Raw genomic sequence first — 15,110 nt, forward strand, 5'->3', positions numbered from 1 at the left:
TAGCAACCGCCTAGCAACCACCCAGAATACCCTAGCAAACGCCTAGCAACACCATAGCAACCACCCAGAACACCCTAGCAACCGCCTAGCAACCACCCAGAATACCGTAGCAACCACCTAGCAACACCATAGCAACCACCCAGAACACCCTAGCAACCACCCAGAACACCTTAGCAACAGCATAGCAACCACTCAGAACACCCTAGCAACCACCCAGAATACCTTAGCAACCGCCTAGCAACACCATAGCAACCACCCTGAATACCCTAGCAACCGCCTAGCAACCGCCAAGAATAGCCTAGCAACCGCCTAGCAACACCATAGCAACCACACAGAACACCCTAGCAACCGCCTAGCAACCACCCAAAACACCCTAGCAACCGCCTAGCAACCACCGAGAATACCCTAGCAACAGCATAGCAACCACCCAGAACACCCTAGCAACCGCCTAGCAACCACCCAGAATACCGTAGCAACCACCTAGCAACACCATAGCAACCACCCAGAACACCCTAGCAACCACCCAGAACACCTTAGCAACAGCATAGCAACCACTCAGAACACCCTAGCAACCACCTAGCAAGCGCCTAGCAACCACCCAGAATACCTTAGCAACCGCCTAGCAACACCATAGCAACCACCCTGAATACCCTAGCAACCGCCTAGCAACCGCCAAGAATACCCTACCAACCGCCTAGCAACACCATAGCAACCACACAGAACACCCTAGCAACCGCCTAGCAACCACCCAAAACACCCTAGCAACCGCCTAGCAACCACCGAGAATACCCTAGCAACCGCCTAGCAACAGCATAGCAACCACCCAGAACACCCTAGCAACCGCCTAGCAACACCCTAGCAACCACCCAGAATACCCTAGCAACCGCCTAGCAACACCATAGCAACCACCAAAACACCCTAGCAACAGCATAGCAACCACCCAGAACACCCTAGCAACCGCCTAGCAACACCATAGCAACCACTAAAACACCCTAGCAACCGCCTAGCAACACCATATCAACCACCCAGAACACCCTAGCAACAGCATAGCAACCACTCAGAACACCCTAGCAACCACCTAGCAACCGCCTAGCAACACCATAGCAACCACCCTGAATACCCTAGCAACCGCCTAGCAACCGCCAAGAATACCCTACCAACCGCCTAGCAACACCATAGCAACCACACAGAACACCCTAGCAACCGCCTAGCAACCACCCAAAACACCCTAGCAACCGCCTAGCAACCACCGAGAATACCCTAGCAACCGCCTAGCAACAGCATAGCAACCACCCAGAACACCCTAGCAACCGCCTAGCAACACCCTAGCAACCACCCAGAATACCCTAGCAACTGCCTAGCAACACCATAGCAACCACCAAAACACCCTAGCAACAGCATAGCAACCACCCAGAACACCCTAGCAACCGCCTAGCAACACCATAGCAACCACCCAAAATACCTTAGCAACCGCCTAGCAACATCATAGCAACTACCCAGAATACCCTAGCAACCGCCTAGCAACCACCCAAAATACCCTAGCAACCACCAATAATACCCTAGCAACCACCTAGCAATATCATAGCAACCACCCAAAAGACCCTAGAAGCCACCTAGCAACGCCCTAGACCCCACCCAGAACACCTTAGCAACTGCCTAGCAACACCATAGCAACCACCCAGAACACCCTAGCAACCGCCTAGCAACCACCCAGAATACCCTAGCAACACCATAGCAACCACCCAGAACACCCTAGCAACCCACTAGAAAACCCCCAACAACTTTTTAACTGTAAACTACTTTAAACTTCAAACTGATTTAAACTTTAAAATAATTTAAACTTTAGACTAATTTAAACTTTAAACTAATTTAAACTTTAAACTAACCCTAACTTCAAACTACTTTAAACTCCAAACTACTTTATACTTCTTCAAACTCTCTGGTCCGGCTTTCTCAAGCCAACTTAAAGTTTGTCTCGACGAACTTTTTAATCTAGTTGCTCATTGTTGCAGTTGGTCTGATGCTTCCAGCCATGATGGTCTGATATATAGCAAAGATATAATAACAAATATAGCTGCAAGCAGCAATTAAGGCGGCAAGCACAAAGGAGGCACGATTTAATTACCAGTAATTATTTTATTTTTTTATCTTCATTCACAAGTGAAAATGTCACAATTGCAGCCTTACTGAGCAATGTTTCAAACCTTCCCTTTTGTGCCACCTGCTGGTGATTTGGTGAACGAGTGTCACACGTAACTGGGTTGTATTTAATAGTCATTTTGGTTAATTAACTACTATATATAATTTCATGTTCAGCAATAAATTAACATCCAGTAATGCACACAGTGAAACACTGCAATTAAATCGACTAACAGAAATAACTTTTTCTCAAATGGTCTGTTTACAAGATAGCTCCACTAACAGAGAATGTGTTTACCTGTGAGAAGTGCAAGACAGAACTTGTTTGCACTTGTTTATACATTTTTACAGTTACATTTTTCAGCAGAACATGTCATGGTGTTGTGGTTTGGCACTATATGATGGTGATGTAGTAGGGTGTATTGTATTTCCACATTCTTAAACACTTGTGTTTCTTTCTATAGATGGCCGGCCTCTGTACATCCTACGCCTAGGACATATGGACACTAAAGGACTGGTTCGAGCACTTGGAGAAGAATCCCTCCTTAGACATGTTAGAGATTCAATAACCAACATTTTTCTTTACTACATTCAAAAGCATAATATTGTATTTTTAACTCCACTACATTTCATAAAAACATGTAGTTCCTCATTGTTTTGAACTGAAGAAATCTTTACCTGCCCTGAGATGACATAGCGCTGTCCGATTGGTAAATTAGCTGATTCTTCAAATAACCTGTTAAATTGGTTTGCAAATCCTACTGAACGATTCATTTGAGAATTGGGCTGTTCCGTTTGCATTTGTTCTCAAGTCAACAACTCACTGATTCAAATTATCCGGTCAGAGCAAATCTCTAGTTAACAATTCAGTGAATTCACAAATCTTTCCCGCTGCTGTAGCAGTTTCAAATTATATTAAACTAGTATGTTTGCATAGCGTTCTTCTTAAAATTTTAACACGTTTTGCCCTATGTGACGTCTGTTTTTATATTGTGTTTATATTTGTCAACACATTTTGTTTTTCCTCATTTTTATATACTGTTATATTTTGTTATTCTTACTTACACGCATGAGTTATTAGTAATTATTAGTATTAATTATCAGTGTATGACAAGTTTTGGTATTAAAATAAAGTTTTCTTACTTTCAGATCAGTACTGAACTGTATCCTATTTAAGCTCTATCTGTGTGTCAAGAACATTATATCCCCACCTCAACCTCAGCAGTAGAATGGAGTATATAAAATTGCAAAATAAATAAATATATATCAATCAGTACTTTTTAATTTTAATACTCAAGCACATTCAAAATCAAGTACTTTTGTGCTTTTACTTAAGTAAAATTAAAAAGGAGTTCTTAATGCTGGAGTAATATTTCATTAGGGTATCTGTACTTTTACTCATGTACTTGATTTGTGTACTTCGTCCACCGCTAATTCAATTCATATGGATCTAAACAAAATAACAACATATGTGAATGTTTAGGTGCTGTCTATCAATGAAGAGGGTCTGCGACGCTGCGAGGAGAACACTAAAGTCTTTGGTCGGCCAATTAGGTACTGACAGTACTGACACATTTGCCCTCTGTAACCATAAAGTTACTATTAAAATAGTTGACATTTTTACTATGCGGCTAAGGTCCTTACAGCCTACATTACAAAACAAATTAACCAAAACCCACAAATACACTGACCAAGCAAACAAATGACAAACAATTGTATAAAAATTATTAACAATTTCTATGCATTTCCTACCAAATTACCATTTATTATCTATTAAAAGCACTTTATCCTGCTCTCTCTCTCTGCATGCGCACACACACTGTACAGACAGACAAACACTTGCTGACTGAAACATAAATGTACAAAAATTTGTTGTCAGCAGTGCCCTGCAATTGTCTCTTTAGTTCACAACTGAGAAGCTAAGTGACATTTTTCAGTGGTGAGGTGGTAATTCACATTTTCTCATTCTGTAGTTGCTGGACATGTTTGGTTGATCTTGAGGGGCTCAATATGAGGCATCTGTGGCGCCCTGGAGTCAAAGCTCTGCTGAGGATTATTGAGGTAGTGGAGGCCAATTACCCTGAGACTCTAGGCCGTCTGCTCATCCTCAGAGCTCCCAGAGTTTTTCCTGTCTTGTGGACGCTGGTGAGGGACACCACTGTTTGCCCGGCCCCCCCCCCCCCCCCCCCCCCCCCCCCCATATACACAGTCCTAATATGAAAATAATTGCTTGAAGTAATAGCCTCTCATTTAGAAAGTAAATGAGTCACCTGGTTATTCGTAGCATGAGTTAACCAAAAAGGAAGCATATTATGTATCTATTAACTGTGCTTTCCTCCTCCCATCTGTGTTTACAGGTGAGCCCTTTCATTGATGAGAATACACGAAAGAAGTTTCTGATCTATGCGGGAAATGACTACCAGGGCCCTGGTGGTCTTGTAGACTACATTGATAAAGAGATCATCCCTGACTTCCTTGGAGGAGAGTGTATGGTATGTAGTTTGTTTTCCTTATGCTTTATGAGTGAATGGTACCTATTCAGTCCTGTTTGCTCACACTAAGGGTGTCTTCACACTTGTAGTTCGGTTCACTTGGTTTGTTTGGTCTGGACGGAAAAAAAAACCTTTAGTCCTGGTCCGCTTAGCGTTCACATTAGCATTTTTCACACCGAACCTAAAGGGATAGGTACATGTTCACAACCTGATTGGCCGGCTTTTATTACGTATTTTTCGTGATGGAACTTACTGAACATCCAGAACAATGCTGTGTGCTGGTCAAAATATGATGATATTTTGACCAGCTGAGAACTCGTGAAGAGATGTGTAAGAACAAATGTGTAAAGGACTCAAAAAAGCAGCAGGAGTCCCTCCATCACACACACAAATGACGATCTGCTGTGTACTGAACTGTGATGGGCATCATCGTGACTATGACGAGAGAAAAAAGGTATGCTTGAGCATTCTGTCCTTTTTAGGGTCAAATTAACCGCACTAACAAAGCAATCACACCAGAGTTTCTTTTAATCAAACCAAACATGCCAAGTGTTAACACACCCTAAGATCTGTATGCATGCATTCAAACTGAGATATTATCTGTGTTGACTTACTTTAGTATGGTTTTAGTAGCTTATTGAACTAAAATAGTGACACTGTGAAATATGTGCAGTGTGAAGTGCCAGAGGGTGGCATGGTGCCCAAGTCCCTGTACAGAACTGCAGAGGAACTGGAGAATGATGAAATCAGGCTGTGGACAGAGACTATTTACCAGAGTGCCAGCATCTTTAAAGGAGCGCCACATGAGGTGAGGCTCTATTAGAAACTATTTGATTTGGGTTGTGTTTGGTGCACTTGCAAAATATGATCACCTCATCTAAGATTTTTTACAAAACTGGATTTCAGTCTGATAAAACACAACATTGGTCACATTTTGAATGAGTGCCACCTACTGAACAGTATTAAAGCTACACATTTAGTTAAAGAGCACAATTTCCTTTTTATATCTCTTCCTTAAGATATTGATTGAGATCATCGATGCCTCCTCAGTCATCACTTGGGACTTTGATGTATGTAAAGGTGATGTGATCTTCAATATCTACCACTCTAAACGAGCTCCACAGCCGCCAAGGAAAGATCCGCTGGCTACCCATGGCATTACCTCTCCTGCAGGCAACAATGTGCAGCTTATCGATAAATCCTGGCTGCTGGGACAGGACTACAGCATGGTGGAGTCACCACTTACCTGCAAAGAGGGAGAAAGTGTGCAGGTATGTCACATACAATCAGCATCCAGTTTGATGTTGATTCCATCAGTTTCCATAGTAAAGAAGTTTATAGTGGTCATACCATACTTTGTTTCTGTTCCTTTAAGACTTCTATGTAAATTCTATGTCAAGCATAATTACATTTCTCATAATATATTCTCAAAAAATTATATGACCTTTAAAAATGTTAAATAATTTAAAACAATTTCATTGTTAAAAGTTCTGTCTAAGGTGGTGGATGATTGTTATTAAAGATAGTTGTCTTGTCATCTTGTTTTTTCTTCCCTTGTTTCAATCTTTCTGCCAACATGTGTACACACCCTTTAGGGTTCACATGTGACTCGATGGCCAGGTTTCTATATTTTGCAATGGAAGTTCCACTCTATGCCAGCATGTGCCACCACAAACCTACCTAGGGTGGACGATGTTCTGGCTACTCTGCAGGTGTCCTCTCACAAGTGTAAAGTCATGTACTACACTGAGGTTCTAGGCTCAGAAGATTTCAGGTAAACTTTCTGAAGAGCTTTGAATTGTGTGATATCTGTTGTAATTAGGGATGCACCTATATGAAAATGTTGGCAGATACGATAATTATTTATATTTGGAAAGGCTGATAACCGATATGTTGGCCGATAAATTTAAATCCAAATTTGTATATAATTGTTTAGAGCCTGATTATAAAAACCTTGTCCCAAGCACTTGAACATAAATCAGACATATACAGTACAGTAGCCTAGTTTGAACCAGTGTCAGTTTAAAAATTAATTGTACACTCCTATAGCGTATAAACTTTCTTTATCAAAAAAAAAACAAAAAAAACACTTACAAATACAGTGCTATGCATAAGTTTAGACACCCATGCTAAAGTTGACTAAAAAGAGGAATAAAAAATCATCCTTTGGAAATTGAACCTAATGCCTTAATTTAAAAAAATTAGGAAAAATCCAACCTTTAAGGACACCAATTTTCTTTGTGAATGAATAATGTATCGTAAATAAATAAATGTTCTTCCTTAAAATACAAGGTGCATAAGTCTGGACACCCCTATGTTAAATTCCCATAGAGGCAGGCAGATTTTTATTTTTAAAGTCCAGTTACTTCATGGATCCAGGATACTATGCATCCCGATAAAGTTCCCTTGGCCTTTGGAATTAATATAGCCCCACATCATCACATAGCCTTCACCATACCTAGAGATTGGCATGGAATACTTTCCATAAGATCATCTCTCAATGCAAATCAAACCAGCTATTAGGCTAACTGAAATAAAACCTGTAGATAAAACATCTAGGTTATGACTGTAACCTCTGTTCCCTGAGAACAGGGAACGAGACTCTGCATCGATGACGCTATAGGGGAACGCCCTCCACGTGAACCGGTGTCTGAAAAGATATCAAATCATGGCAATCAAATTTGACCGGCGACAGCCTATGACGTCACTACTAGTGCAACCCGGAAGTATAAAAGGGGTGCCTAGAGAACATGTCATCCACTTTCGTCTGAAGGGACTGTTCAGCAGGCATCCCCGAGCCAAAGCATGACTAACGATGCAGTGTCTCATTCCCTGTTCTCAGGGAACAGAGGTTACAGTCGTAACCTAGATGTTCCATTTCGAAAGGGAACTCGCACTGCGTCGATGACGCTAATGGGGAACAAAGTACAATCTGAGGGGAGTGCATGCCAATTATGGCTCATGACAAAACATCAGAACTGGCAGTTTCAAACATTATTCCCAACTGTCACTGCCCAAGCTATAAGCCTTTAAAGTCCCACTCCGATCATATTTTGAGCTATTTTTAAACATTCTCAGTGGTCTTTAAATGATGATTATGCCGTTTTTAGCCAAAATCACAAAACCTGTGCCGTTTTCTGGGACTTTGCTTCAGCAGAGCGGCAGTAGCTCATTAGCAATTCGCCTCTGCGTTGTGGGGGGAGCCGTTGGCACGGAGACGACCCTCCCCGTCGTTCACACCGCCGCCGACTTGAGCTTCCGAGAAAACGGAGGAGAAGCTGATCATCGCCGTTGCAGGGTTTCCTATCATTATCGGATTAATTGCAGTTTAACCATCAGAGTGAAAGTTTATCATTTGCATGTGTTTTTAAGTCCTGCCAGTTTAACAGGGCGCGCTTGACAGGGCATATAAGAACGCAGAGAGATAGCAGAGAGAGAGAGAGAGAGAGCCTCGGCCGCGCGCGCGCACTCACTATTAATAATAATAAATAATAATGTGACCAAAACGGTTATACAAATGCTGTCATTATAAAAGGTTTCTAGTGTCAATGTATTGCTTGTTTATTTTGTTTACTTTTCATGGTGTGACACTTCTCTTCTCCCATGATCGAACATAGAATGCTGCTACGTCAGAGCGGCCAAAGCGTCAACAAGCTTCCTCGTACTTTTTGACAAGCGTCCTTGACAGGGCGGCCAGAGCTTCTTTGCCGCTCAAGTCGGCGGCGGTGTGAACGTACAGTTAGCATTGCAACCCGCTACCGCACATAGGTGTTGATCCGCCATCGTCTTCTCTACTCCTCAGAACCTGAGCCGCGCGGGCGGGGGCGGAGGGGAGTATGAGCTTGTGGCACCGCCCAGTGGAGTTACTACGTCACAACTCCAGTCTATTTTAGCTGGCATTTTAGCGTCTGCTACTGATTCACAGCCATTTGAATGCAGAAATACTCAGAAATACAACTTTGAACTTATTTTTCTCAAGATATGTCCTCTAACATCAGAAAAATGCCACAAGAACATGTTAACACCTAGAAAAACATGATTTTCATCGGAGTGGGTCTTTAAGAGGCCTCTGAACAACGGAAGGCCGCTCAAAGGCTTGGAACCAACAGCTTCCAAAGAAGGGGTTCCTTTAAGGGAATATGGCCAGGGGGTCCGAAAGGAGTCCCGTCCAGTCACTTTCTGAGGGGTACATGCCACCAGGGAGGCTGACCTGATAAAATCTACTGACCTAGTCTTGCCAACAACCTGTCTGTTTTCCCAAACAGAGTCTCTCACAAAACCAATAGTGAAACCGGAACATAGAGACGCATCCTGGAGAGTAGAACTCAGCATAGCGCTTTATAACCCTTGCAAACGAGGGGAGTAACTCTACTCAATCCTGGATCTACACAGTGCTTTAAAACATTGTGGAGGCTGGGCACTCTAAAGGGACCCTAGATAAGGGGAGCGCCTCCAGCTCTAGGGCTGATCTAGGAGGGAGGCCTCGTGAGAGTCCTTCAACCTTCTAACCAGACTTTGGGTAGCTAGGAAAATAATATATATATTTGACCAGGCTCTGGGCTAGAATCAGGGAGGCTCAAAGGGAGCCTACAACTTGATCTTATTTATTGCTAAAACCCCACAAGATAGTGGAACCAAATTCAAGGAGGCCTGTGAAGACCTACTACTTGATAGCGGTACTTGTTAGCAGAACTAGCCTCAGATATCATAGGTGTACTCATAGAAATACTATGGGCCCGGTTTTTCCTACTTTACATTGCCAATGGACAGTGTACTCAGCTAGAGTGCTATCGACCCTTTAAACAAGGGAAGTACAATCTTATGCTACCTGACTATTGAGGAGGCCTATAGAAAGGCCTACAATTTCAATTATCAAAAGTGTCAGCCCATGGCATGCTTAGGCTCTAAGGGAGTGTACTCAAACTCGTCCCAATGGGGAGGGAGTACTAAAAAGAGCCCCAGTGGTGCAGGGTGAATAGACAAGAGCTGTGGGTAGCCAAAAAAACACGAAGCCCAAGGGAAATGGAGGCCTCAACTGTGAGGCCAATGACATTTTCACCTTCTGACAACGCCCAGAATATATCTGCATGGGAGGCTTAGGAATAGCCTGCTACCTATGCTATTTATTCTACCCTTAACATCCATTAGCATAATCGCCTAATGCAGAGGTGGGCCTAGGCTATACGACTCTTGTAGAAAGAGGAGGCCAGTACCAGGAAAAGAAATAAGCTGTAGATTATCTAAATCTAAAGAGCCTACGCTCAGATACTGAGGGGCTCATGACGAAAAAGCTTCTAGCAGATAGTCTCCAACAAACTCCTCGTACACATGCCTAAGCCAGATATTAAGGCAGCCCGCGTGGGGATGGCACTTGCATATCATATCTATGTCTGAATTTCAAAGCTACAGTCTCAACAACCCTCAGAAGTGAGAGGAGACCTGCTTTACAAATACAAGGTGGCCCTGATGAGCTTATACAAAGCGGTGGCCTCAGGAGACAACCCCAAATGGGAGGAAGCCATCTCACGCTGAACTAAACCTGTTTGAAGCTCACATGCACGGTGTTCTCACTAGAGATTTCTCTATGAGATGAAGCCAACCTGTACATTTCACTGGGTGACCAAGATTGGCACCACCTACTACATACAGCTAACGACTCTATCACAAGAGGAGGCCTATGATAAGGTATGCAAGCCTACCTATAAAAACGGGAACTTCAGGGCCCTAAATTCCTATTTTAATACCTATCAAACATACCCCTTAATACTTTCTAAACAGATAACCGAGGTCTAAAGTTTAACAACCTTATAATAAAGACCAACCAAGATCATCCTGCTGCTCGTAGAGCGGCGGCCTAAATGATATTCTTAAAATGAAGGCCTTCCACCCAAAAGCTAGAAAGGGCGCGCTCACTTCCAAGCCCGGCTCCAGACCTTCAGAAGCATTCCATTTAATGGGAAAATATCATCATCGGTCCAGGCCTCAGGCCTGATGTAAGAAACGCCTGGGGTAAAGAAAATAGGGGGGAAAGGAAGAAGAGAGGAGAAGGATGGTTGTTATTCACCCTCAGAGGAAGGGGATCCTTCACTGACGCTGGGAGCGCCTGTGCTGGATCACCTCCCTCAGATCCCTCTTTCTTCCTTGAGTCGCGCCTTCTCTGCGACCTACTCCTTGTAGGAGGAGAAGCGCGAGAGGCGACGCTGAACCTCTGGCCCTCTCTCTGATCATCGAACTGGGATGGGCAAGGCCCCCCTGGCTGTCTGGGCGTGGATTCGGACCACAGCGGAATGCGTGATTTAAATGCAGCCGAGCGCACCTTCGCCTCTCTGAACTTTTCCACCACCATCTCAACGGAGGCGCCGAAAAGTTCATATGGCGAAACCGGGGAGCTTTTAGTGCAACCGGAGCTTTTAGTGCCGATGCCTGTCCAGCAGAGAGTTTGCGAATGTCTCGTCGATTGGGGGCATCGACACATAACCATGTTCACGCATCCCCTCGACATCAGCGTAGTTTGCTCGCTGCTGACGATGCATGCGTGCAGAATATGGGTTCTTCCATGCCGCATTGATCTCAGTATGCAGATCAGGAAGGAATGGAAAGCTCACGGGAGCTGGGGAGTTATGTCCAGAAAGGAACCGCTCATCCAGCCTGCTGCGAACGGCTCCTTTCACGCGCTCCCTCGGCAGCTGAAGCCTCGCTGAAGTGCGCTCCATAACACCCAACAGCTCATCATACGCTGGGCAGGGAGGCTGTGAGGGTTCAGGTTGTACCTCTTCTTCACCCTCATGAAGCACTTGCTGCTGGATCAGAGGATGTAAGAGATAACACATCCTCGTCCAGCAGCTCACCCTCGCGAGCTTCTTACGGGCGTGAGAGAGAAACACCTCTCTCAAACTGAGCGAGCTCCATCTGGGAATCCCATGATCCGAGTCTCCGCAGTGCCTCAGCACGAGTGGGACCCGAACCACTGGGCCCAGATGCCTGTCCCTCTTCCCTCGAGAAGGGGGCCAGACAAGAGCAGAGTTTTCTAAGAGGAAAACTCTCACATTCTGCACAATCAGGTCTCTCGAGCTGATCGTGCGTGCTCTTCGCCCAAACAATAAACGCACAAGTTGTGTGTGTCATCTGGTGTCAGAAACCTGAGACACGGATCCACACACTTCTTGAAACGCTTGGCACTTGCCAATTGTTCTTACCTTTTTCAGGTGATTGCAAATCAGACAAAACAGTCCCTGAAGACGAAAAGAGGATGACATGTTCTCTAGGCGCCCCTTTTATACTTCTGGGTCGCACTAGTAGTGACATCATAGGCTGTCGCCGATCAAATTCGATTGCCATGATTGGATAGCTTTTCAGACACCAGTTCATGTGGAGGGCGTTCCCTAATAGCGTCATCAACGCAGTGCAAGTTCCCTTTCGAAAGGGAGCCATGGTTAATTTGTGGTTACAAAGGTTTTTTGGTTTTATTTGTAGTAAAACCATGGTTAATTTTTGTAAGGGAATTAATTAAATCAATTAAATCAACTCAAACGAATTAATCAGATATTTATTCAACATAAACAAAAGATTACAACTTATATCTGCACAAAATGACACAAATGCACAAGTGAACTTGAACCAAGTTACGTGCTAGTCAGAAAGTGTAACTCCTGTTGTGAATGCGCTCTTCCTGTAACAATGCGCTGAAACGCAACTACTAAACCAAAAGATTTTAACAGAGTTATGTGCGTTGAAAATCATAGAAGACTGTTACCATCAGTTAGTTTTAATTTGTAGGAGAAAACAGGATGTGGCTTTTTCTTGTAGTATAGTGCATCGGTGACTCATCTGTGTTTCATAATCATTCATCATGAGACTGCATGTCCTTATCCTATGAGAAGACGCCTCGCTTAATTATTCACAACATCACGCGTTGATTTCCTATGACAGATGCTTCAAACAGTGAGATTGCATGCAGTAAGTGAGAGATGCATTAATGGATCAAAAATGAGTGTTTGTTTTTGCTTTGTAAGAGTTTCTGCGTCGCATAAGTTCTCTTCAAAAGATCCTGAGTCTTTGACACAAACGTGATTCATCCACACTGTGAGTGTAACCGGTCTTAACAGTCCTTTAACATATCAAACGGCTTATAAAAACAGCAAAATAAGCCTCAAAATGTCTTAAAGATGCAACAGCATGTTCATATATATTTTCGATGGAGAGAACAAATGCAAACAGGTGTGCATTGATTTGTGCATTAAATTATAGCTGTCACAGGATATGTATGTATTTGTGTAATTTACGGTGAGCTTACAAAACAATGTTTATATTGTGTTGCTTGTAATGGTAATTTGCAGCGTGCATTTGTGGGAAGCTTTGCTTTTAATGAGAGCTAAATAAAACTGTCTGAATCAGAAGCCGTTGCTGTGTTGTCGTTCTCCTATGGGATCAATATCCCTTCTAAAGTTTTGCGGCCACGGATCAAAAAATAATAAGCGTGAAACAAAAATTGAAAAACACATGTAAAAATGTATTGCACAAACTGAAAAAAATAATGCAAAATGATCAGAATAGCAAACAACGTGGTCACGGATCAAAATATAATAAGAGTGAATCAAAAAATAACAAGCATGAATAAAAACTTTAAACACATTAAAAATTATTTTGCACAAAACTTAAACTTATGTTCATGCTTTCTTAAAAATTATGTTTTCCTTTGGTTTTATTACCCTGTACTTTGCCCTCTTACATTTTCTGCTCATGTTTTACTCTTTTGTACGCTTGTACTGTTTTTCTCTTCGCTGCTCTTTCCATGTTCTTTTTCTTTTCCAAAAGTTGCAGTTCGAGTTTCATGTAAATTAGGGCGAGCTTAAGCGTCACCATTGGTCCACTAGTTCAACTAGATTGACAGCTCCTCCTCTAGTCAATCAATCGAAGAGGGGAGTTGACGTCGCACCAATGCGGCTCATGTTAACTAATGCTCACTCATACAGGGGAAGACAATTTAATTTAAACTTTACAAGTACTTTTAAGCAGTAAAGCTATCTGAACTCTGGACATATACAAATAATTAAATTCCTAATTTTTAAGATGCATGAGAATTTTAATGTGCACACTGGTAATTGGTGTTACTTGGCTCATGATGCAAAGGCTGCTGTAAGTGAAACACCCTGCAGTGTTGAAACGCTACATTTCTTCACAAAAATTAAGTTAAAAATGGCAATTGTACCCTGAAGACTTTAGGACTTTGACCTGTCACCGTTACGCACAGCCTACCTTTTTTTTTTTTTTTAGTTCCATTACAGACAAGGTATACAGTGCAAAAAGTACGAGACAAATACAAGGCATTTGTGGTACAGTTCAGAGTATGTAAAACAAAGAATAACAACAACGACTAAAATTTAAACTGAACATGTAAGTTAACCTATGTAACAAAAAAAAACAAAAAACGCACAACCTACCTGCCGATCCGTTTCCGTTAAATGCGTCATCCTCAAATATTTTCTTAACTGTTGTTGTTAAACAATCATATAGGTAACCTTGTAAATTAATTCTAAGACTAAATGTACCATTTCTGCATTGACTATGCCAGATTACACAAAAGATTAATGAAAATTATAGTGTTACAGAGGAGATAATTACAGAAACCAGGTGGATTTGATATTCAGTGATTTATTACATACTTATTGTGTTTATTTACAAAGGTACATAATTGCATATTACTTTAGGATTATTGTAATTTTGAGTACAGCAACATGAAAATTATTTAAAAGATCAGGGATAGGTAACGTCGTTTCTAGAGTGTCACTGTCCTGAGGAGTATAGTGTCAACTCCAATAAAAACCTTACCTGTCTGTAGTATTAATAATCCTAAAGATGATGATTAGCTTGTTCAGGTATGTTTGATTAGGGCTGGAGGAGCTAAACTCTGCACCCAGGGCCGACAATTAGGCCTGTCGCGATAATTAAATAACCGTCTGATCGCGATTATTTGATCTGACCGCGATTGTTTCAGACAACCGCGATTATTGCGCTCTTTTATAGGCCTACGGCACAAGGGGGAGTCATGGACCAAAATAAATAGACAAGCACTAATTACGTTTTCCAGCAATATATTCAAAGTCATCTGAAGCCATTCCATAGCTTAATGTGAGGGACAGTAGTATATTTACATTGTTAAATTAAAGTTCACAAACTCGTCTGCAGCTGTCAATCATTCCGTTCAGCATTCAAACAGCGCGCGTCGTCCGGTTACGACAGGATACACGGTAAAACTTTCTCCAATGTGACATTGACGTTATAATGCTTGATCTGTAGATAAAGGGCTGTGGATTTGCATAAAATGACTTTATTTTGCTGGAGTTTTTTGCTGTTTCTAAATGACTCGCTCGCTACCGTGTGCAGCACAAGGACTATGAATTGGCATCAGACGCACAATAACTGGAGTTTAAAACTGTGAAGAAACAAATGATCAATAAACTGTTGGACTGATATACACTA

General features: G+C 42.3%; 1 protein-coding gene across 7 annotated transcripts in view; it reads left to right on the forward strand.

The window, feature by feature from the left end:
- LOC311091920 (SEC14-like protein 1) overlaps positions 1–15,110 on the forward strand; it is a 219,510-nt gene that overhangs the window by 188,736 nt on the left and 15,664 nt on the right. For all 7 annotated transcript variants that reach the window (XM_084128084.1, XM_084128080.1, XM_084128082.1 and 4 more), the window contains 7 exons: positions 2,604–2,692; positions 3,623–3,693; positions 4,113–4,284; positions 4,497–4,631; positions 5,305–5,439; positions 5,651–5,902; positions 6,227–6,405. In XM_084128084.1, coding sequence (XP_083984210.1) covers positions 2,604–2,692; positions 3,623–3,693; positions 4,113–4,284; positions 4,497–4,631; positions 5,305–5,439; positions 5,651–5,902; positions 6,227–6,405 — 1,033 coding nt within the window. The remainder of the gene's footprint in view (positions 1–2,603; positions 2,693–3,622; positions 3,694–4,112; positions 4,285–4,496; positions 4,632–5,304; positions 5,440–5,650; positions 5,903–6,226; positions 6,406–15,110) is intronic.

Source organism: Abramis brama (genome assembly GCF_963993115.1).
Source record: "Abramis brama genome assembly, chromosome: 11".
Taxonomy (NCBI): Eukaryota; Metazoa; Chordata; class Actinopteri; order Cypriniformes; family Leuciscidae; genus Abramis; species Abramis brama.